This window comes from Zophobas morio, unplaced genomic scaffold (assembly GCF_036711695.1).
Source record: "Zophobas morio isolate AGI-343-1 ecotype UQ-CSIRO unplaced genomic scaffold, CSIRO_AGI_Zmor_V1 ptg000058l, whole genome shotgun sequence".
Classification (NCBI taxonomy): Eukaryota; Metazoa; Arthropoda; class Insecta; order Coleoptera; family Tenebrionidae; genus Zophobas; species Zophobas morio.
The window spans coordinates 1377182-1403020 of NW_026972163.1; the positions used below are offsets into that span (position 1 = coordinate 1377182).

A 25839-nucleotide genomic window follows, 5' to 3' on the forward strand; every position below is an offset into this window, starting at 1 on the left:
TATTTACTGTGCAAAATCTAATTCGCGTTAGTTACAAACTTTTTAAACTGCAACTTTTGAAGTCTTCTTAATTTTATTGTGGTTTAAAATGGATCAAATAGATTTGAGTTCAGAATTTTTACAATATGAAAAAGAACATTCCGGGTAAGTTTTTCAAAATTCTTGTGAGTAGTGCATCATTTTATAGCTTTGATGAGAGTTGCAATCGAACTTAAAAAAGAGTTTCAAGTTAACCTTTAATTTAATAAACTACAACAATGCACACGTTGCTCCATTAAGTTAATTTGTTTCTATTTTTTTTATAAATCTGTTTTAGAATCAAGAAAGAAAATGATTTCTTACAATTTGAAAATTTTAATACACCGGTCGTTCAGCCTAGTTCATCATATACATTTTCAAATACAGTTGCAGTTTCTGAAAGTTTAAATCACCGCATGCCTTTGGATTTAAGTAATTTGAGAGATTTGGGTAATTTATGCAAATTAGAACTAATGAAGAATGAAATACCTTACTGGGTAAAATACAAACTTCAAGATGGAAAACATATTAAAATATGGCAATGCAAAACATGTAAGTAAAAAACGTCTTTATAAACCATTCCTAAAATACCCTGTAATCTTTAAATGAACGTTATTAATGGCTTACAAAAATTAAAAAAAGCTGTTTTGTCAACTTTGATATAAAATTAAAATTTTGCGATCGAAATATAACTTATAACAGCCTGCAAACTTTTAACAATTATATGGCAGGGTCCTATTGCGATTTGTCGCAATAGTACCTGCTAAGATAAAACTGATTTTGGCAAATGACCAGTGTTGGACAGTATCTAGATACTTGTATCTAAATAAAGTATGTAGATACATTTTTGGGTATCTAGTATCTGCATCTAGATAAAATCGAATTTAAGCACAAAATATCTGTATCTACAGTTGCCGCCAAAAAATTTCAGACGTCAATGTCATTCAGTCGTCAGATAGTGTAAAGCAACCTTTAGATGTTTAGGTATTTTGAAAGTTTGACATTCCAGCTGTCCGAAATAATGACAATAAAGCATAGACTACATTAAAATTTTTGACATGACAGAAAAGTGATGTTTGAAATTTTTTGTCGGAAACTGTAGATACAAAATTAATGGCGCAGATACAGATACATTTTTTTTTCGCTTTTTTTTTCAATAGTTATTAGTTGAGTTATACTAGTAGTAATTTTTGATACTTCATGTTGGCGATTTTGGTCACATAAACAAAAATAGAGGTAAGAGGTCCACTAATAGTGTTCTGTCACGGAAATTTTCATATTTTAAATACCATCATTTCCTACATTGTAGCCTTCAGTACTTATACATCTTTAAATATAATCCTGAGGGGTAATAAAATCTAAGCCATGGTAAGATGGTATTTTAAAAACCATAAACCACAATTCACTATTCACTGCGTTTTACGCTTATCGGGGCAATGCATTTTATCTGTGTACCTGAGCAAGCCGGGTCCGGTAGGTCCGCTGGTTGTATTTGTGTTATTAAATAAGAGTAATTTTAATAGTAAAAATATTTGTGTAAGGTATGTTATTATTTTTAGAAAATAATAATTGCGTGTTACATAATAATGATTATTTTTTTCAATTAGCACAAATTAGTTCTGTAATCGACTAATCGAATGTTCAATACATACATTTCTCTCGCATAAATCGCATATTTGTTACTGTTTTGTACCTTTACTTTTCAGACAAATGTGGCATCTTTTCCTGTTGCTTCATGTGTCATTTCTTCACTTTTTCATTGTTGGACCTAACGCGAAGCGGGTTTGGCAGGTCCGTTTTGCCCTAGAATGTGCCGATTATGTTTAAGTGTAAATCTTGGGTAATAAAATTAATATTTTTACAACCTTCGGTAGAATAATTTATCGTGATATATTCTCAGAAATCGTGAAACGAGATTAAAATAAAATGAGTTTCAACAAAAATCTGAAAATTTAAAGTTGCACTCTAGTGATTCCGGCCTGCCAGGCAGCCTTTAATCCTATAAAGGGCTTAAATACCTTTCTAAGAAATTGTACTTATTTTGCCTTAAACGGAACTAGCAATCCTTCCTAAAATGTATATACCTGCCGCACCGGGATAGACGATTACCGGACATGATCATAAAAATATCGTAAGCCGATATTGAAGAATAATAATTTATGACAGGTTGCCGACAACAGACCTTCAGCACAGAATAATCATTTCCGATATTCTTTCGAAATATTAATTTTAATGCTGGAAATAATTATTAGATATACTCAAACACAATTTGGACACTGTAGTATGGGAATAAAAACAAAAAAACTATTATTTTTAAGCGTACGTAATAAATATTGCACAATTTGCGACACATCAAACAGCGAAGCGATGGCCTATTTGCAGGAAAAAAGAAAAGATTTTTCAGTCTTGAATAACTATGTTACAGTAAAATGTTTATTTTTTAAATTTAATACCACAATCCTTTCTTCTGCACCTGTGGAACGGGTGTTTAGTAGCGGAAACCAAATTCTGACGCCAAGAAGAAATAATTTAGGTGACAATACGTTCGAAATGTTGTTAATTTTAAAAAAATCATTAAACAATACATACATAAATACATAAACATGTTTTCAGTTATTTTATTCGCCAAAGCTTCAAAAAGTATCTGTTTTCTTGTATCTGTATCTAGATACATTTCGAAAAAATCGAAAATAATCTGTATCTAGATACTTTTATCTTCCATATATCTATATCTGTATCTAGATACTTTTAAAAGTATCTGTCCCCAAGACTGATTGTAAGTAAATGAAACGGTGTATTACTTTACTGATTGCTCCTAAATGATATAAAAACGTCCCAGAATGTATCCCAGTGGCGATCTACCACATTTTTTTGAAACATATGAGAAAAAGCCAATAGGCCATATTGGGTACTAGGCCATATTGAGTTCAGTTATATGATGCCGAAGATCAAGTTACGTCCTGTGACAAGCGGATCGTCTGTAAAGTATTTTTAAAAATATTTGGAAACAGAGTTAATCACTTTATGAGCGTCATTAGTCCCTGATCAACCTTAATTCCCATAAAAGCACCCAAGTAACCTGCTTTTTCGGGGTTGGTTTTCAAAAGCGCATTTATGTATTCCGTTAGAAAGATTAAGTACTTTTTGATAAACGTTCAAATAAGAATTTAACTTTGTTGTTCTGAAAATTATTCAAATAACCCTTATTAATCACCCTAAATTTGCAAATAAAAGAATCGTTACTACCTCGATAGCTTTCGGTTGATAGGGATACGTCTTTCGCTGTGATCAGTCAAAGGTGGTGAAAACTAATAAACATGTGGAGACCGTGGAATGAAATAAGTGCTGAAGAAATGGGAGCCGTACTAAATGTTGAAAATGAAGCAAATTATAATTAATGTGTATAATTCATTGAAAGAAAAAAAAGTAATGCAAGAAGAAAAATTAATTGAAATAATAACCGAATATAGTACAAATTTTTCCTACACATTGTTTGGCGAATTGTGAAATGGGGTTTTGCAATAAGAAATGAAAGAGGGGATAAGGGAGTCACTTGAAAACTGAAAGTAAACATGCGTACACCATAAGAAAACTCATTTATGATGGATACAAAAATAATTACGTGCCGACACTGAAATATATTCAAGGAAAAATTGCGGAGTTCATTGGATTGCAGGGTTGCATTGAAACAATTCGAACATTTCTAGGAAAAATTGGATTTGATTATAAATCATTGGATAAACGGCGTATGCTGGAAGGATGAAAAGCAATCAGTGAACGGTGGTATAAGTACCTTCGTGAAATAGTGAAATTCAGGGAAGAAGATAGAAGCATTATTTTTCTCGATAAACATCGTATGATTCGCATGACGTGGTAAAAAAGGATTTGTTGACAACAGTTCAAATGGTGTTTTAAATCTGCCCCCATCGAGGGCTCAACGGAAAATAATTTTAATTAACAAAACAAGGTTTTGTTCCGGAAGCAGTGTGTTTTTTCGTCAAAAACATTTAGGATGTGAAAGTTGACTACCACGATGAGATGACGGGAGACATATTTTTTTAGTAGTTTTCCACTAAGTTTTTCCACATTTGTCAGCCAGTACCGTAATTGTTATGGATAACGCAAGTTATCATTCCGTCCAGGCAAGAAAAATTCCAAATCCTGGATAGAAAAAAGAAGAAATTAAGAAGTTTCTTGAAGAAAATGATTTATATTGCGAAGAGAATTATAACAAAAAACAACTTGTAGAAGTTCTGTACACAAAAGAATTTAACAAACACTTTCATCGAGCGAAGGCCGCGAGACACAGTCATTGCGATTACCTCCTTATCACTGCGAGCTTAACCCTATACAACAATCCAAAATTTAGTGCAAGTGCCATCGATGTAATCAGGAATCAAGTATACCTCAGTTAAACAGACCATTTCATAGCACTGTTGCTGTAAAAATATATTAAGTTCATCTATCTTGTTGTTTAGAGGTTGTATATTCAGATGGAAAATACTAATCGATGTTTTCATTTCGGTGATCGGTGGAGGAAAAAATTTAGAGATCAATTCAGCCATAGTTTGGGATCTAGGCGTTTTTTAATATCTTCTAGATCCATATTAATTACTCCTGTAAAATATGAGGAGGTGTTAGGTTTTCCGGGGTTCCCTTTTTCGACTGTTGCTCTCGGAAATGTCTTCTTAACAACTTAGTCTTCTACGTCTATGATTTGTAATGAAGGCATTAATCGTGAAAGATATAAATTAGCTCTTCTTGAGCGGATCTGATTTTATTTGTCTCATCACCCTTAAACGTGCAATAAATTGACTTTTGTATAATTTGGGGCCTTTTATTGTCTGTGATATTCTTGGAGTTATCCTTGACTTCATCGGACTTCTTTTTACTTTCTTCATTGGAGAATTTTCTTCCCGATCAACGTCAAAAAAATCAAAATGGAACTGATTGTTGTAATAGATTTAAAGTGCATTTTAGGAATATCGTGTAGATACTAAATGATAACTAAAATTTGTCTGATTAACCAACAATGTGATAACGTAATCTCAAAATTCTGCAAAGTAAATCATATTTAAATTTTATAAAATATCATCCGGAGGTACGGTACGGTACGGGTCGAAGTCCCGGCGTAAAGATCATGCAACATTAGTGGAGTCACGTTTTGGATGGGTGAAAATTGATTATGTAATTTCCCATGCTTACGATAACCTTAAAACGTTTGCATGATTTCGATTTTGCAAAGTTAAATTGTATAATGTTCTCTATTGTAAAAATTTATCGCGGATTCATAAACCACAAGTGCAGGAGTATCTTATTTTATGAAATTTAAGAGATCTGAGAGATGTCTTTGTCGGGATGGCGTCAACTTTGTGGAGATGATTAGCCAAATTTTGTTAAGGTTTGATAACGTCATTACAAAATTTTATTGTGGAAAAACTCAGTTCAAACATACGCACAACATGCTTCTTACCTGTAGTTTAACAATCCACAATCTCAAATTATTTTAACTTATAGAGCTTATCAAAAGATAAAATTTTCATAATCAAATTTTATGATATAAGAAATTGAATTTGCTTGTTTGCATTTAAGGCGTGAAGGAAGTTCTAAGTATATGTATAAATAACTTTATTTAGATCAGTTTTTACTTCCCGAGCGTAAGCAAAGGAAGTATTGTAATCGAGTCCGTCGGCCGACTCTCTACTTTTACGTTTTCTCGATCTTTCATGACCCCTAGAAGACGAAGAAATAGGTCTCCCATTTCCGTCTGTCTGTCCGTCTGTCCGTCCGTCTGTCCGTCCGTCTGTCCGTCCGTCTGTCCGTCCGTCTGTCCGTCCGTCTGTCCGTCTGCCGTCCCGGATTTTTATTAGACAGATAATCTCCGAAAGTACTCGACCGATTGTTGTGAAATTTTGTACTTATATTAAGAATATCATGTAGATGGTAAAACGCTAACCAAAATTTGTCTAATCATCCCCCCCACTAATGCGATGACGTCACTTCAAAATTGTACATAGTAAATGGGTTTTCAATTGTATAAAATAACATAGTCCTACACATGTAGTTTACAACTCTGAATCGACTTTTCACCCGAAACGTCCAGATTTTTGGAAAAAAAATCAAAATTATAAAACAACATTTTGAAATTTAATTTTTAATCTGCTAACCAGAATGCTTTGAAATGTTGCAGATGTTTTAAGGCTATAAAGAGCATCATAAATCTTTAGTCAAAAAATATTTGCTTATCCCCTCCAAAAACTTGATGACGTCAGCTCGAAAGTTTGCCGAATAAATCATATCTAAAATGTACAAAATATGATGGGCCTGTAGTTGTCATTTATCACTCCATTCATATTTTTTGGATTTGCATATACAGAGTGACTCAAAAAAATTAATGAATGCGTAAATATATTTTATTGATTTAATCAGGAACTACAAAACGGAATGCTCTGACATCTTGCAGATGTTTTAAGGTTATAAAGAGCATAATAAATGTTTAGTCAAAATATATTTGCTTATCCCCTCCAAAAACTTGATGACGTCAGCTCGAAAATTTGCCGAATAAATCATATCTAAAATGTACAAAATATGATCAGTCTGTACTTGTGATCTATCACTCCATTCATATTTTTTGGATTTGCATATACAGGGTGATTCAAGAAAAGAAATGAAAGCGTAAATTTATTTTACTGATTTACTCAGGAACTACAAAACCGAATGCTTCGAAATCTTGAAGATATTTTAAAATTATCAAAAGCATGGTAAATTTTTGATCAAAACGTATTTAGTCGTCCCCCCTAAAAAATTTATGACGTCACCACAAAATTTTGCTGAATAAATCCTATCTAAAATGTACAAAATATGGTGAGTCTCTTCTTGTGATTTATCATTCCATTCAAATTTTTTCGATTTGCATATACAGGGTGACTCAAAAAAATTAATGAATGCGTAAATTTATTTTATTGATTTAATTAGGAACTACAAAACCGAATGCTTTGAAATCTTGCAGATGTTTTAAGGTTATAAAGAGCATAATAAATTTTTAGTCAAAATATATTTGGTTATCTTCTACAAAAAACTGATAACGTCAGCTCAAAAGTTTGCCGAATAAATCGTATCTAAAATGTACAAAATATGATGAGTCTGTACTTGTGATTTATCATTCCATTCATATTTTTGGATTTGCATATGCAGGGTGACTCAAAAAAATTAATGAAGGCGTGAATTTATTTTATCGATTTAATCAGGAATTACAAAACCGAATGCTTTGAAATCTTGGGAATATTTTAAAGTTATTATAAGCATGGTAAACTTTTGTTCAAAATGTATTTGTTCATCCCTCCTAAAAAAATTGATGACGTCACCCTTAAATTTTGCTGAATAAATCCTATCTAAAATGCAAAAAATATGATGAGTTTGTACTTGTGATTTATCATTCCATTCATATTTTTTAGATTTTCTTAAGAGGTGGTTCAAAAAAATTAATGAAGTCAATTTATTTTATTGATTAAATTAAAGGCAACACTTATTATTAGTATTACACCCCAACCAACCCAATTTGGTAGACACAAAATTTGTTAAAGGAAAAACTCGGTTGAAACATAAGGGTAGCACGCTTATTTACATCGACTTTAACATTACAGACCTGCATTTGTTTTATGCGCTCACTTGGTTCCGCGAATGTGAAATAGACATGTTTATAATCAACCAATTGTGAATTTCACCGTCAAGAATTAAAATAAAACCCAATGTTTTATATAATAAGCGGAAGTCGAAGCAATAAAACCGATGGTCGTTTTGTTTACAGTTTCTCTGTTTGACTCTCACGTATGCTGTTACGCCTGTCATCTTAAATTAAGAATGTTTATACATAAACGATTTTCAGTTGCCGTATACGTGAGTAAATTGTTTCGTTATTTTATTGATTATAAAAAATCAATATTCAAAACGACCCAATTCATTTTCCCGAAAATTTGGGAATACAATAATTTTATTCTTAGTATTACACTACATCTATCCCAACTGATATACGTGTCCTTGCAAAAATGTTGATGACGTCATCGCAATTTTTTTTAAATTCCCACTACAAAAATGTAATGAGAAAAAAACACAATAGCCATGCAGTCGTCAAGTTTCCGACAGCGAGGGAAGTACTCTCTAAACTCTTTAGACCAATTTTTTTGCTTGTGTTTTTGTGATGTATTTGGTGATTGTTGAGACGTTTCTACAAACATTACAGTGCAATAAAATACCTAGGTACTGTTTTATAGTAGTGTAATACACTCACCGACATGGAAAACGGGCCAGCTAATATTTTTCTGAGTACAGTGCTTCGACGTTACACTTTAGATGAGCTTCAGAATATGCTTTTAAAGGAATGAGAGAATATCCAACAAGAAGAAATAAACAATTTATTTCATGGAACGCTCTGGAGAATGGCAGCAGTCTTACAGGTTCGTGGGGGAAATACCCCTTATTGACGTCCTTAAACAGTGTGTTAATGACCATTGGTTTTGCTTTTTTGGAAACTTAATTTTTTTTTCAGCTTTGTTTGATTATTGAATTTTTTTCATTTTCTATTAAAATAATATATTCTTTAGTTCTTTTTCGATAAAAATATTACAATAAGCGTTGCATAACAACATCAAAGTATTGCAACCGAAATCGTACTTTATTTTGCACATTTTCGATTCTTAAAAAAAAAATTATAAGAATGGCCCATTTTTCGTGCCGGTGAGTGTAGGTACATCATGATTAGCGAAATACGATGTCTTCAATAAGCGGAAATTTAACTAAACTAAAAAAGCATTTTATTATTTGTTTTATTAATTTTTGTGATACAATAGGTATTATGCCTTTAATAATAATTAAGTTTGCAGGTTTAAAAGAATTTGGTCATCAGTATACCCTAATGCGCCATTTACCAACTCACACAGATGAAAGAAAATTTCAATGCAACACATGTGGTAAAGGTATTATTTTGATTTTATATACATATAACGTTGTATTAATTTCGATTTTAATCAGCTTTTAGACAAATGTCTACTCTCTCCCAGCATAGAGCTATACATTCTCACGAAAGACCATACATTTGTGAAATATGTCAAAAAACGTTTAATCGTGTTTCCACGTTAATTTCCCATCGCAAAACTCACACCGGCATCAAACCTCATCAGTGTCACTTATGTAACAAAGCTTTCCATCAAAAAGGTGTTTGTTTAAATATGTACTATTATTATTAACGGACTAATGTAATTTTTCAGGAAATCTTCGAAATCATATTTTTACTCATACAAATGAACGACCATACAAATGTGATGACTGTGGCAAAGGTTTTAATCAAATGTCTAATTTAATGTGCCACAAACTGAAGGTATATGGGAAAATCATACATGGACTCTATTTAAGAGAAAACTAACACCTTGGCTACATTTGTTCCATGAAACAACCGTATAAATTAATTTTGTTTTCAGTCTCATCAACGAGTGGATAAACCTAAATATTCTTGTCAGATTTGTGGAAGAACTTTCACGAAAAGGATAGCATTGAGAAACCATGAACAATATGAGCATAAGGATAACAATCAAACAACAGATTCTACTTTTTTACTAGATGAGCAAAAGTAAGTTTATACTTTTATTTTTACTAAAAGCATTAATAAATTTTGAATTAACAGCAGAATTGCAAACGCTATATTTGTGGAGCCTATAAAAACCAAAGCTATGCAGTTGGCGATTGAAACAAATCAAATACCGTTTGCGTTATTGAGACCTTTGACAGGAATTCCTGTGTTAGTTCGTGTTTTACCGGCGGGAAATGACAAGCAAATGCTGGTGCCTGCAAGTGCTGAGGATTTGAAAAAACACGGTCAAATTTCAGTTACGCCAAAAACGTCAAGTTCTAAAATGTCAGCAGATGGTAAGGTGTCTTAAATTTAAAATTGGTTACTAGCTTTAGATTTTAGCTCAAGAGAAGCAAAATTTAGTAGGCAGTACCGTACAAATTAAAATTCCAGTTGTTGCTACTGTTATTCAGCAAAGTGGAGAAGGCGGACATATGTCGATGTCTGTAGTAAGCCCAGGTCCTAATGATGAATCTTTTAAACAATCAAGTTGTCAGTCGCTTAGCACATACATTTTGACAGCAACCAACGATAAAAAGAGTATGTTTTGATGTTGTATTTGTTAATATTATACTTACTTAAATCTGACGAATATTGTAGATGACGAATCAATGATAAGGAATGAAAACAATATTAGTTCTGCGCCGAGTGCTAATGGGTCTACAACTGTAGAAATAATGACTCTGATAAATGAGTCCAGTAACATAGATAAAATAAACAGTGAGTATTCATATTCCAACATTAACCTTTTTTAAAATAAAAATGTTCCGAGATATAAACTTAGAACTACACGCAAATGCACAAAATTTTAAGCATCTCAAAATGTTGCTGGATAAACCCTATCCAAAATGTACAAAATATTATGTTTTTTAATGCATCCTTATTTTTTTTTTTTTAATTACTTACATATACAGGTTGTCTTAAAACAATTAATGAATGAAGCAGTATATGTTATTGAGTAAATAAAATAGAGCCTATCGCATTTTTCTTGAAGTTCTGAAAATATAGCAAGCACTGTTATTATTAACATTACACTGTACTTATCCCAACTGATACACCCGCCCCTACTAAAAGTTCATGATCCTGTACATACATTTTCTTCATAATATACTCCTATAAATAAACAAAACAAAAAAAAAAAACAATTTTATTGATTATGTAAAAAACTACTTATTTCCTCTTTTGAAATTTTAATATTGTTCTTAACATTACATATCGTATTTGTCCAAATTGGTATGTTTGTTCCCAAAAATTGATGACGCTATTATAGTTTAATAATGTCCCTACTTTGAAGAAACTTGGATTTGTTTAACTTGTTCAGAAGCGAAAAAAATTCTGCCCAAACAATTCTAGACCATTTACACTTTCCGAGCGTAACTTTTATATTTTTCCCAGTGGCGTAACAATCAAACAGCGGGCCTGTGTTCTACAACACTGTGGGGCCCCTAATGAACAGCGAAATAAAAATATTTAAAAATACGAGTATAATGAGTAAAGTATGAGTAGATTGGAATTAGGGCTTACGTTTTATTAAAATCATTCTACCTGAAACACTGAATTAAAAAAACAAAATACAATAATTACCTGAATACATATAAATAAAATATATACAATTATATTACACATTAGAAATAGGCGACCCGGCAAACGTTGTTTTGGCATTTCTAGTGAATATTTTGGTAGTTAAATAAAAAATGAAATTAAAATAAATACATAAAAAATTATCGTACGACAATGATTATATTCAATAACCATTTTGCAACCTTATTACGCATCTGTGGATGAAAGCAAAGATACTCATATCGTTATTAAAAAATGGGGGTTGGTGGTAGATGGGTGAAAATTTAGGGTTATATGTATTTTTTGATGCCATATCTTAAAAAAATAAAAATAGAAAATGTCTAAAAAATAAAAAAAAATGGAGGGCCACTCTTATCCCTTAGGGGTATAAAAAATATGTAACTTTAACCGTTTAAGCAGCGTAAACAACGTAAGCTGTCAAAGCAGGAATAATTTTCCCGTTTTTCCGATATTTTTCATTGCTGCTCCGTTCTTATTGATCATAGTGTAATGTTATATAGCTTATAACCTTCCTTCATAAATGTACTATCCAACACAAAAAGATTTTTTGAATTCGAAAAAGTAGTTTCTGAGATTAGCGCGTTCAACCAAACAAACTCTTCAGCTTTATAATATAATTAAGTATAGAAGTATAGATAAAAATGCCCGTTTTTTTTATCTCAAAATTATTTTCTTCTTGCTTTCCAATGGGCACAAGTTGATACAAAATTTGACACATCTAAGCTTCTGGCAATTTGATTGCCAGTTGAGAAATTCAGTGAAGATAATCTGCATTGGCTCATTGTGTTTCTTAAAAAATGTTTAGTCATTTTTAATTTCGAAAAAGATCTTCTCGCTGAAGCCACCGAAAGATGCATTGTAAGAAAAGTGAAACATGCTGTGATAATTTCAGTAAAACTGGTGCAGGTAGGTCATTCTGTAATAATTTCCCAGTCCAGTTTTTTTTTCTATTTAAAAAATTAGTTGTAACATACATCGGATATATTTTATTATTCCAAAAAAGCACCACAAATACAAAATTAAAATAGTTTTGAAAATACGAAAGTTTTCATAAAACACAACTGAAACTGAATTTTTTTTTCACGTCTTATTACAGCATGAAGTTTCATTGTAGATCTGAGGACAAAATTTAAGTATTTTGTTGTCTTGCATCATAAATTAGTCATACTTTTGTCGGATAAAGATTGGTAATTTACAACATGGGGTGTTAGATTTGCCGCAATGAGGTTGCGACACTGCGACAGGTTTATTAGAAACAGATGCTGCTGCATTTTCGACCGCCGGTGTCGGTCGCTAAAACCCGAGTTTATTGAGTCTATGATGACAATTGAGATGCCGCCAAAAGTCCAGCCCTTTGCAGCAACAAATTCGTAAATAGCAATGAACGATCGATCCTGGGATTACCGCACATTTTCGAATTTTTTATTTCGGGATGTAGTTTGGGCAATAATATAAAAAAATCTAATAAAAAAAAAAATGTTCGTGTGACCGGACCGGGCCCCTTGAAGCAGCGGGCCCGTGTTCCGGCGAACACATGGAACACCGGTAGTTACGCCACTGATTTTTCCAATGTTATTCCATGACCGCTAGAGAAAAAAAATGCCCTCCAGTTTCCGTCTGTCTGTCGTCTGTGTCGATTTTTAGCAGACATTTTTTAAGCATGATAAATCGTTAATTAAAATTAATCAGTCTAAAAAATCTAATAAAAAGATTGGTGACGTCATCTCAAAATTTTGATGAATAAATTCCACCTAAATTCTGTACTGTGGTTTATCAATGCATTCATATTTTTACTTTCCGATTGTAAGCTAAGGAAGTATTGTAATCGAGCATAGAGAAAACATCAAGCGACCTGCTAGATTTTTCTCTACGTTTCATGACCCCTAGAATACGAAAACAGAAGTCTCTCGTTTCCGTCTGTCTGTCTATCTGCCGTCTGGCGTCTGTTCGCGTCTGTGCCGATTTTTATTATATAGATAATCTTCTAAATTAGCGAACCGATTACGTGTTGAGTTTTCGCCCTAGGCATCCACATTTTTGTAAAAAAATTGCATAACAACACTTTCCAATTTAACTTTGAAATTGCAAAATCAAATGCTCTGAAACCTTATAACTAGAGAGCGGAAAATATGCAGCAAAATTTTGGGAAATATGATCATATGATATGCACCAAATTTATGCAAATATGCAGTAACTTTCTTAATATATGCAGAGATATGCAGTTACATATGCTCCAAAAATTAAAAAAAAAGATTAATAAGCGAACTAAATTTATTTACAAATTACAAAAACAGGTTTCCCGAGCTTACGTTTTATTACAAAAAATACATAAATCATTTTGCAAAGTGTTTAATTACATCTCACTAACACATAAATCACATTTTTAATGATAATATTCTTATACTAAAAAATAAATATAGACAGAACAAATTAAAAAAGAGTTAAATAGTAATCGACTAATTTAATTACTATTTTGGCAACAATTTATTTTTAAATATTTTTCGAAATATTCTAACAACAAATTTTTCCGGTGATTCTAAAGTATGTATTTGTAAATAGAAAAACTGCTGCTTCGTCCACAGATGTAAAAATACTTACCGGTTTAGAGCAGGCGCGACAAAACACAGTTCCTTCTTGAAGAATAAGTTTAGGAAAAGGTTTAAACCATAAATTAATCTGAGTTATCTTCAACGTATTGACACACCCAGCCCCGTAGCTAGAAAACTTATTCAGGGGGGGCAAGTTTGTCGACAGAGGGGGCTTCATGTAAATATGTATACATATTTTAATAATACTACTTTATTTTTTCTCAGTTTTTACATTTTGAAAGAACATTAAATTAATTGTAAAAGTCGATTTTTTACGCTATTAAATTTTCGTAAAAACCTGTCGAAGTCCAAAGAATTGGTACGGTACTTTTCAAAAGCCAGAAAAAACAAGTTTGCCAATCTTTGATGCGTCATTGAACGCGCCGGATGATTTATTCCGGTTAAAACAGAGAATGTAGATTCACAAACAGCTGTACTGCATCCAAAAATTCGTGCAGTGGCCAAAAACACTAGGTACCAATTTGTTTGAGTTTATTGTTACATATTAGAAAAGGGCGACCCTGTAGGTTTGTCATGACAACAAACAAGAACACATGAATAATTGTAAAAAAGTAATGAGCTGTTGTTTTTTTGTATTCTGTATTTTTGCGTTGTATTTCCTAAAGTTTATTAAAGCTTCTACGAGCACGTACCTCTTGACTCCTTTTGAGTTGTGGACGGGCAAGAAGCCCAACGTTAGCTATTTTAAGACTTCTGGTTGTCGTGTTTTATGTAATCACAAGAAACCAAATCAAGATAAGTTCCGACCAAGATGCAAGGAAGGCGTTTTCGTCGGATATTCAGAAGAAGTCAAGGGATTTAGAGTATGGTTCCCAGAAGAGAGAAGAGTATACATAGCTCGCGACGTAAAATTTATAGAGAAAATAAATTTAAAGTTGAATGATGACTGTGAAGATTTCGTTCTTCAAGATCTGGAAGAAGGAGACGACATACCTCCAACTTCCACGATTGACGTTCCCATAGATCCTATGATCGAAGACAATGGACAAGAAATCCAAGACAGCGACCAGAGAGCAGCAAGTGAAGAAGAGGGTTCCGAGAATGAACATTTCGATCAAGAAGAAGCGACATCAACTAGACGTGGTCCAGGCCGTCCGCGAATCGAAAGAATTGGCTTGAAGGTAAGACCTCGAAAACGATACAACCCCAGAACCGAAGAAACCACGTTGGCAAGCGAAGCACCAGTATTTGGTTTTCTTTCCGAAATTCTATTAGATCAAGCGTTGAACGGTGCCGATGCGAACGAATGGTTTGAAGCTATCTGCCAAGAAGTAGAAAGCATTGTTAAAAATTATACTTGGAAGATGGTACAGTACCCCAATGGAGAAGAGATCATCGGGAGTCGCATAATTTTGAGAAATAAATACAAATCTAATGGTATGCTAGATAAAAGAAAAGCCAGATTAGTGACGCAAGGTTTTAACCAGAAGCCAGGTGTACATTTTAATGAGACGTTTGCTCCTGCAGCTAGAATGAGCTCTATACGTCTGCTCGTATCCTTGGCAGCAATTCACGACATGAAGATTGAATAGCTCGATGTAGCGAATGCTTACCTGAATGGTACCCTCGAAGAGAAGGTCTTCATGAGACCTCCAACCAATCTAGCTCATATTCTTGAGTCTATGATACAGAAACGAGACCGATCAAGTGTAGTCGGCGAGAAAGCCGCAAGAATGTTGGAAGACTTTAGGGATGGCAAGCAAATTTGTCACCTACAAAAGTCCCTGTATGGCCTTCGCCAGTCCGGTAGAAGCTGGCATACGATGTTGGACAAGGTATTGCGAAAACTTGGTGCGATTCCAACCAACGCCGATCCGTGCGTATATTGTGTTGGACGAGAGGAAGATGCAACGATGGTTGTTATTTATGTCGATGACATACTGATAATGTCAAGAGATTCTAACAGAATCAAGCAATTTCAAGGAAAATTGTGCAAAGAGTTCGAAGTGAAGAAACTCGGTAATGTTGGCTATTGTTTGGGAGTCGAGTTTGAAGTTGAGAAGTCAAAGATAACTATGCACCAAAAAGGCTACATCTTAGACCTCCTCAAACGTTTCGGCATGGAGAATTGCAACCCGATATCAACTCCCATGGATCCGCAGACAAAGCTCGTCAAACCAACGACCGCTGAAGAAGTGAAGAATTTCCCGAAGCGCGAATTGATAGGTGGCTTGACATATTTGGCCATCACGACTAGACCTGAAATCAGTCACGCAGTGAGTTCCTTGGGACAGTTCAATAACTGTCATGGAAAGGTCCATTGGACAGCAGCGAAGCGAGTGCTTCGATATCTGAGGGGTCTTGTGTATACAAACTGCCCCGATCCTATAAGAGGCTACGCAGATGGCGACTGGGCAAATTGTGCTATTGACAGACGATCGTATACTGGATACGTCTTCATGTTAGTAGAGGGACCCATTCCGTGGGACTCCAGGAAACAAAAAACTGTGGCATTATCATCTACAGAGGCTGAATACATGGCATTAACAGAAGCAGCCAAGGAAGCCACTTTCATCCAGAAGTTCCTGCTGGAGTTAGGGTTCGCACAGTTGTCACAAATGGTGCTATTCAGTGACAACCAAGGCGCATTGAGACTGGCTCAATATCCGGTCTATCATGCGAGGAGTAAGCACATCGACCTTAGACATCACTACATCAGAGAAGTGGTGAAGAATGACTCATTAACTATACAACATGTCCCTTCGGAAGATATGATTGGTGACATCTTCACCAAGGGTCTAGCAAGTATAAAGCATGGTTCCTTCACGGAGCGGCTAGATCTAGCACAACCCCGGGTCGATGGGAAGTGTTAGATATTAGAAAAGGGCGACCCTGTAGGTTTGCCATGACCACAAACAAGAACACATGAATAATTGTAAAAAAAAGTAATGAGCTGTCGTTTTTTTGTATTCTGTATTTTTGCGTTGTATTTCCTAAAGTTCATTAAAGCTTCTACGAGCACGTACTTCTTTATTCGTAATATTTATTTTTTTGCATGTTTAGTAGTAGGCTATGGAATAAAATGTTACATGACAGTTGCTTTTTTTATACGGTAACATTAACGTTAGGGTGATATTGCCAAATAATATACCCTGTAAGAAAATAAAGGGCGGGTGGGTGGGGCTAGTAAATATGCTTCAGCAATCGGCATTATATTGAAATTTTATTACTAAATTGAAATTTTTAATGTGTAAGTCTTCCAGGGGGGGCAACCACAACTGCTAGGGGGGGCGCAGCCCCATCTTGCCCCCCCGTAGCTACGGGGCTGGACACACCTGTATCGCTTTCAATGCAAACTCACGATGAAAAATAATAGGATAACGTCCCTTGGACCACCACAAAACATACCATTATTACACTGATGCAAAGAACAAAAATATTGGGACTGAACGTATTTCCAAAAGTAATTAGGGCGCGAATTTACCTGGAAGGATGGCTTAACATTCAGTGGTTTCTCCAAACTATCATAAAACTCAAACCTTTCATAGTTATTTGAAGCTCAGGACGATATTTGCAATATGATTCATGAAATTTCGTCTTTCTAGATAAATGCCGATAGAATGGCAATATTTTTTTTTTTCAAATTAGCACAAAAATTGATGAAAATGCAAAATATGCACCCATTACGTGAAATATGCAGCAGAAGGCTAATATATGCAAATATGCAATTTTTTTATTGCTGTATTCATTTTTAATTAGCATGATTCGTTCACATATTAAATATCAAGACTTATATGCAAAAAATTACGGATATGCAAATTTCATAAAATCCGCTTTCTACTTATAACCTTTTTAAAAAATGTATCTCTTTACCGCCCTCCTAAAAACTAATGACATCATTTCAAAATTTTGCCAAATAAATCCTATCTAAAATGTACATAATAATATGATGAGTCTATGTCTGTTATTTATCATTCCATTTATATTTGTTAGAATTGTTTATACAGGGTGGCTAAAAATTGGAGAATACAATACTGTTATTATTAGTATTACACTGCACCTCTCCAAATTGATACGTGTCCTTGCCAAAATGTAGATGACGTTATCATGGATATTGATTTAAAATTAAATCTTTATGGATGCAATAGTACCCCAGAAACCAAGATCACCAATTATATATTTTATTGTACTTCAGGGGCAAAGGAAGTTCTGTGGAAATAACCTTCGAGCAATTTTTATACTATATATTCACTTGATATTACTGTTTTTTTCACTTGATTGATAGCACTGAATCGAGGGCCATCTTCTAAGTCTATTACTTATACAGAGTGACTAAAAAAAATGAATAAGAATACCTATCTATTTTATTGATAAAATCAAGAATCCCAATTTAAAGAAAATTTGAGTTTACCATGGAGGTAAAATGAGAGGAGGGACGATAGTTTGAAAACGTGACTGATACCGCGCTTTCGACTGGGGTCATAAATGGTTCTTCCAGCTTCTCCGAGAAACCGATTGTTTCAGTGGCTTGCTGGAAAGCCTTTACCGACTACTGGGCATAAAATCCAAAAATTAAAATTTATTAAGATAAATTATACATGAAAACAGTAGCAGTAAAATTTTGAAATATCTTTGCTTTCATGCCGTAATTAAACAAATAGTAAGACATTTTTACTCTCTTTGAACCTATGTTAAACCAAATGGTACCGTCTCTGATCCTCTGCTGAGAACCGACCACTCCCGATATAGTACGGAAAGGGTCATAAATGGCTCTTATGTTGAGTTGTTTTGCTGGCGTTTTTTCAACATTGGTCAAATAAGTCATGCTCCCTCTTGTCATCCTACCTCCATGGAATATCCAGTACTGTTTGTTATATACGTATCCTTGCTAAAATTTTCATCACAAAATTTTGCTACTGAAAAATTCATTTGAAATACACGCATATGCATAACATGCCACACATTTATCGAGTCCCTTGAACGACTAGTTACTTTCGCGTTTCTTCGACGTTTCACAACTCCTAGAGCAAGAGAAAGCAGTGTTCTGGTTTCCGTCTGTCTGTCTGCCGTTTGTCCGTATTTTTATTAGATAGCTAATCTCCGAAACTACTGGACCGATTATTGTCAAATTTTATGTGTGTTCGGAATATCATGCAGAAGGTAAAACGCTAACCAAAATTTGGCCAATCATCCCTAACAACAATAGGATGACGTCATCTTCAAGATTTACAATTGTAAATATTATTTACATTTTATAAAATAAGATACCTACTCTAGCACCTGTGGTTTATGACTTTGAAGTTGCAAAACCGAAACCTCTGAAATGTTGCAACCGTAAACATGATAAGTCGTTAATTAAAATTGTTTGTATAATTAAAGGTTTAAACCTAAAATAACCGATCGTCTTGGTTAAGTTTTTCACTCTCGTACGTTATAATGAGATTTTTTAATACGCTAATAATGCCACGCTTTGGATAAGAATTTTTGTAATGTCAAATAAATTGGATTTTTGTAAATAAAACACTGCCTGTAGAATATGTAATAATTTTTTTTTTTTCTAAAAATGTCATGTTTTTTGTATTTTAAATAACTGCTTTGGTTTATCTTTTATAGGTCACTTTAGGGACAAATAATGATAAATTAATTTAGTCTTTGTCCAAACTGTTCAGCAAACTAACAGATGTTTGTGTTAACCAGTCATTATATAAAACAGCTGAGAAAAACACAGTGTGTTAGTTTATGAAATGTTACAAATATCGTAGAGAAAACAACTAAAAACTCCTCGTACAATAACAATGGACAACGAAAATACATCACTCTGTATAGTGAACCAAGAGCTATAAGGTTATATGGCCATCATAAAATCATCCCATTGTGTCGAAGTTAAGTTGTTTACAATAGAAAAGGTTTTAGGGTCGTAAATAACGTGTCCACTGCAGCTCGACCGGCTCTTGTGGTTTCGTTCAGGGGCGGCTTTCACTAAATATGAAAATCCACCACTCCACTATTTCACTATAAATAGGTGAATACTACTCTTCCGTAGGTAGCGTGCGATTGTCCAAGGATCTGACGAGACTGAGACAGACAAAATTACGTCTCACAGAAGAATGCACTGGTCTCATCGATCTACAATTAGATCTAAAGATTTAGAAAATATTTAGTTTTTCTAGTTTAAGTTGAATAACGTTAATTCAAGTGAGGCATTACTCGAACTTTTTCTAAAGAAGTAGATTCCTCATGAAATAACCTTTTCGACCAAATAATTATTGGAAATATTGTGTACATGGTCCATTTCTTAACAACATTCAAAGTTTTAACAGTAAACTTGAGAAAACAGGTAAAAAGGGCCGTGTGATTGGTTAAATTTAATAGATTATATCTCAATAAATTTAGTAAGCTTGCAATTTTGGTCAAGCAATTTTGTTTCATACTGTTAAAATTTGGTGCACAGGTTCGGGGACACCTGTATATTTACATTATTCATATTTAAGAACAGGTGATAACTGAATTATGTAGTGCATTTGTGTGATTGTTCTATTAGGGTAAATACTCAAAAAATTGACGCATATAAAAATTCAAACAGTTGAAACTGATCTGTCTAATTCACTCGTACTACTTACTGCTATAGAAAAAATGATTTCATGATAAAATTAAAAGACTATTTCATTGTATGTGCCAATTATTTTGAATGGTATTGTTAAAGGTATATTGTTTTTAACTGCATTTTTTTTAAGTGTCGGACGATGTGTTTATAATTCAATGAACACCATGTTATGGATTTTCTGATAATAATTCACTGCATTAGTTTAAGTATTTAAACATGTTTGTACTGTATGTTAAAATTTTAGAATTATTAAATGCTTAATTAAAAATATTTTTTATTTATTTAAGTGATCACATGTGTATATGCATATAAAAGATAATATGGCACGAGGATACTGTTACACAGCCCAAACTTTAATTGAATCGACTTGTAAGGCTCTATTATCTGTTGTTAGTTTCCAACTTTTCATCCAATTGTCCTTTGCCATGTAAAAGTTTTTCACTTGTTTATTATCATTATTTTCCCAAGGTTTCACATTACTTCCTGATCGATAATTATCTGGAAAGTCATTAACACCACCCACACCGACCCCCAAAACAATTTGAACCTACAGAAACAATAACATACACAGAATGATGAGTGTAACGTAACATATTAACTTACCATGTCATTTTCTGCAAATCCAATGCTATCAACATCCTTCTTATCAACTTCTGCATAAACGTCTCCATCTACTTCAACTGCAATGCGATCTAGAATATTATTAAAAATAATACATATATAACCATTTTCACAAAACGTCATACCTTTCTCCCAGGTTACTATGTACCTGTGTATTTCACTTGTGAATGGTTTATCAGCACGTTTAGTTTTCAAGTATTGGCTTCTCTCTGGCTCTTGGTGATGTAAAACTGGTCCACTGAACAGTAAACTTCCTCCTATATCTTCATCGTTGTTTGCGAGTAGTTTGTCATTTCCCCTAGCATAAGCAATCCATAACTTTCTTCTTGGATTATTCACTTGTTCCAAATAAACCTCTACAAAAAAAGACAATTTTTAAAATTTTAGTTTTAATTAAAAATGATCGTGTTTTGTATCTTACCTGGATAAATCCAGTCTCCAGAAGGTAGTTTCGCTTTGATTTCAATTTTTCCATATTTAAATCTAAAACGAGAAACGATTCTTCCGGAAGTCACTGGAGGAACTATTAAATAAATATCTCTTTTGTGGAAACATTCGTCGTCTGTTTTCTTAGTGCAGCTGAGCAATAGAAAAAACATAATTAGTACAAACATATTATAAATCGGAACACTATCCCTGTTTTTCTATAAATACTAGATCGGTAACGCAATAATCTTTGCTTAATAATAATAATCCAGAAAATGAATTTTAAAATACTTATTAGGTTTTTTAAGTACATATCACTTTATGCGTTAACATTTCTAGTATTATACATTATATACGTCGAAAAAATAAAATTAATCGGTTCTAACCTGCCTCGAAGATCCAATTCTCCATTCACTTCATTATCGCTACTGGCAATTTTTGGTTTAATAAATAGTTTGTTGTCATTTATGAAACAAACTTCTGGCCTGTTTTGATAAGAAACAAATTCATAGTCCTAAAATCCACAATGTATTAATTAAAAGAATGACACAAAATTGGAAAAGTTATTTCTTTTACCAAGCTGTTATAAGTGGGTATGTACTGTTCTATAATCCACTTCTTATCATCTATTTTGGGTTTATTAAACTGTTCTTCAAAAACGAGATCATCTTTACAAATAAGCGTTTTGCCACTTACAGATGTTATACTATTTTTGCAGGGTTTATCTCCTATCTTCACCAGTTCTGTAAATAGGTAGTTAGGCTTATAATTGTATCTGCCATAACTCGATTATTAAAATTACCAGTGACCTTCCATTTCAGATTATCCTTTCTGTAGCCCAGCTTTTCGTATTGGACGAATATCCAGTAATTAACCTCATCGCCAATTTTTAACTGTAATTCAGAATTGTAGTAAGACCACAAATTTCCATCTGTTGGTTCTGTGAAATCTTTACTAAAATTGCCTGGCTCAACTTGACTGATGTCATTGTTAACGTTTGCGTGGAAAGCAAACATTTGAATTCCATTTATTGCTAAAGTAAAAAACGAACGATTAAAGCAAAGAGCGTTAAGTATTTGCTTAGGCACGAATATGGCTTTCGCCAGTTTCAAATTCTATTTTTTTTATATATTGTTTGAAGAATTTTGCACACAGTAGTGCAAAGTAGTAAACAAAAATTTAACTTCAATAAAATATTCAATAAACACTTGTCTGAAATGACGTGTGTACTATCAGAAAAATGTCTGTATATCTCAAAATCGTAATTTTTACTCTACAAATTTTCTGAAACAACTTAAAACGTTTTGAAGCTTCAGTTCAAAACAAATATTTGTCATTTTTGAGCTACCGCCATCAACTTATTATTCTTTTCTTTTTTTAAGCAAACTACTTGTCAATTGGCATTTTGAGATATTTATAGTCTTGCTATTTAGACATACACACATATCAAAAAAATAACATAATTTATACTGCAAAGCTACACAAGTTACCCCAGTTGTACAAGTCGACAAACAATCAACTTTAAAAATATCTGCTAAGCGTTTTTACTCTTCCCACAATAAGAATTAACTTTACTAAGGAGAAGAACTATAATTTATAGATCTTTTTAGGTTATTTCAGAATTGATCATCAATCATATATTAAATTCTAAGCAAAACGTTTAAATTTGTATTTACAACGATAAAGTACAAAGTGGTTGTATTCTATATGTGTAATTATAGGTATAAGTATGGTGCTTAGTTTACTACTTGTGCACATTTTTACAAATAATGCGTGGGTAATATGCTAGTATGAATCAAAATTAGTCGTAAACGAGCATATCCACACACAAACTTCACGACGAGTCTGTGTCTAAAAAATTAAGTAAAAAAGAAGATGTGCGGTTACTTACACCTAATCCTTCCCTTTCCCCAAAGGTTGTATACTTCAGAAGCAGAGAAAGTGGCGAGTAAATAACTTTGCAGATAGCCATTTGTATTAATTACTCTCTGGCATAATTTAACAAATATGATAAAAAAGAGTAAAAACTGCCTCTTATTATTTATAGGTATATTTCACCGTGATAACTATTTGCAATAAATTTATAACTCATAAAACCACCCATTTAGTTTTAAAATCACAATCAAAATTTTTGCCTCCATACTTGTGTGAAGTATAGTTTTTCCGCGGTGTTTAAAATATCATTACAAAGCATCAACATGTTGTTTTAAACCTATTTAAATGCTTAGCATTGACATAGATTTATACAAATTTATGTATTACAACCAATCTATTTTTTTTCTCACCGTTGAAACCGGATAAGCCACACCATTCATTATTGTTAGTAGACAACAAAAACATGTATTAATTTTGCCTTACCTGGAATGGATGCCCTAAATCCTTTTGGATCATATGCTTCTAATGTAACTTCCGGAATTACGAATTCTCCATTACAGTAAAATCTTGTTAACAATGTAAAAAACAATACTACTTCTTTAAGGGACATTTTGAAACTACCAGAATATTATCGCATGAAAACACATTGAGATAACCGTTATAATCTGGGATTCTCCATATTTTTAAATACGTTTGACCTTGCTATCAAACTGGTTTAATGGATCTTCTTAACAACGACTGTGCTATTAAAGTTTAGTAACTTAATAAAATTAGTTTACAATGTGCTGGTACATACTGATTAATCAAGTTTGGCTGAATAAAAACAACGTTACACCTATGAACAATACTATTATAGATAATCTTTCTTTACTACCGTTGTCTTGTTGAGGTCGCTGTGTTGCATAGAACTGCGTGCGTGTTGAACCAAAAGTTGATGACGCAGGTTAACATTAAGAATTCCCCAGTCCCCTTTTCCCGAATTCGAAGAAAATAACAATATGCGATAAGAAATGATATACGAAAACCCTAAGTTCATGAAACTTGGATTGGAAAATAGCAAGGTTGTTACCAAGATATTCATGAATACCAGATTATTAAGGCACTGGTTTATTGGAAAATTAAGTCACTGACAATAAAAGGCGAAAAAAGTCATTAAAAACAAAATTTATAAACATAATCTAAAATAATTTTTGTAAGCGGCAAAAACCTTCCAGAAAGAATCCAACCCATAAAGTGGAGACTTACAGGACTATAAATGAAATATTAAGAAATAAAAAGAAATATTTGCAACAATATTACCATATAACCATAGTTTTATATTTTTTTCTCTTGGCGTAACTGGCTCTCCACATTTCGGGAATGCTAGAGGGGTAAGATAGATATTAAAAGGAGTGAGCGGTTGAGATTATTTTCTGCGCTTTGGAAAGTTCGAAAAACGCAATAAAAATTATATGAGTTGCTTGCTAATATCCCCACTATATGTACGTTCCATCTCGAGTTGGCAATTTGTAAAACCCATAAGTAAATAATAAATGTACGAATTTTCTGAAGAATCCATAGTGATCCATACACAATTGCACAATTTCTTATGAAATCGTTACTATTCCATATCACGGTTTTCTTTGAATTTTAATATCTTTTACAATGATTCTGATTTTTCTGTTGTTGATTATTTTTCAGAATGTTCAAAATTTGGCTTAATTTTTTGTTAAATAAATGATTTACATCGAAGATAGACTTGACAAAATAATTTACCGTTTTCAAAAAATACAGTTTTTTGGCTGCAGAAATTGACTATTGCGAATCTCTTGGCCAGAAAGAAAACAGGTTTCAATAATAAATTTATCTTCTTCCACATTTTTTCGTCACATTCGTGATTTAAATAATAACAATAATTTTTACTTTATTGTCCAACAGGATTATTTTCCCAATTACAGGGCAACAATAATAATTGTACACTACAATAAATATGTAAACAAAATAACAATTTAACAAAATATATCTTCAAAATAATTATTCCCACAACTCATTGTGTAAATCGGTGCTCGACGTAAAATGTTGGTACGAGCTCTAGGGATCTTGAATGTTTGTAAAAATTTAGAAGATAGCCGTGAAACATTGAAACTTATATTATAAGATTTTGCAAGAAAACCGGCACAGTGAATATCTCTTCTAGAAGACAGTGACGACATTTGATGACGTTGAAGAAGAACTGACATATCCGTACCCCGTTCTGGGTACTTCCATCACATTTAAATGATAGAAACTTTAAGAATTTCTTCAGAATTCTATCTAGGACTATATGGTGCCTGATATGTATATTGGAACCAAATTAAAGATGCATATTCTAACTTGCTTAAAACAAAGGTATAAAACAAAATTTTGATCAGATTGACATTACGGAAATACTTGGATACGCTCATGAATCATGACAAAGCCTAAGGACTTGTTACCTGAGTTCGCTATGTGTTCAATGTGTGAGTTAAACGTTAAGCATTCATCAAATATTACACCAAGATCTTTGATTTACTTTTTCTTAGTAA

The 25839-nt window shown here is 33.0% G+C and overlaps 2 protein-coding genes across 4 annotated transcripts; one reads left to right on the top strand and one right to left on the bottom strand.

The window, feature by feature from the left end:
* Positions 1-53: 53 nt before the first annotated feature.
* LOC135143339 (zinc finger protein 135-like) lies at positions 54-20572 on the top strand. Of its 2 annotated transcripts, none has more exons than XM_064075198.1 (10): positions 54-144; positions 317-570; positions 8898-8990; positions 9046-9228; positions 9282-9391; positions 9492-9640; positions 9695-9936; positions 9983-10180; positions 10241-10360; positions 20505-20572. In XM_064075198.1, exons 1-10 carry the CDS (start codon positions 89-91, stop codon positions 20531-20533), a joined length of 1434 nt encoding a protein of 477 aa, XP_063931268.1. In that variant the 5' UTR covers positions 54-88; the 3' UTR covers positions 20534-20572. The 2 variants fall into 2 exon arrangements, with proteins under 2 accessions (XP_063931268.1, XP_063931269.1); XM_064075199.1 differs by having other exon boundaries at positions 9698-9936.
* A 59-nt stretch (positions 20573-20631) lies between these two features.
* On the bottom strand, positions 20632-24204 carry LOC135143186 (beta-1,3-glucan-binding protein 1-like). Of its 2 annotated transcripts, none has more exons than XM_064075060.1 (9): positions 24093-24204; positions 23780-24039; positions 22224-22454; positions 21998-22164; positions 21808-21935; positions 21417-21574; positions 21121-21351; positions 20978-21066; positions 20632-20921 (listed from the first exon to the last, which is right to left on the bottom strand). In XM_064075060.1, the coding sequence occupies exons 2-9, from the start codon at positions 23904-23906 to the stop codon at positions 20712-20714; spliced, it is 1341 nt and encodes a 446-aa protein (XP_063931130.1). In that variant the 5' UTR covers positions 23907-24039; positions 24093-24204; the 3' UTR covers positions 20632-20711. The 2 variants fall into 2 exon arrangements, with proteins under 2 accessions (XP_063931130.1, XP_063931131.1); XM_064075061.1 differs by having other exon boundaries at positions 23780-24034; positions 24093-24203.
* Between the last annotated feature and the right edge of the window lie 1635 nt (positions 24205-25839).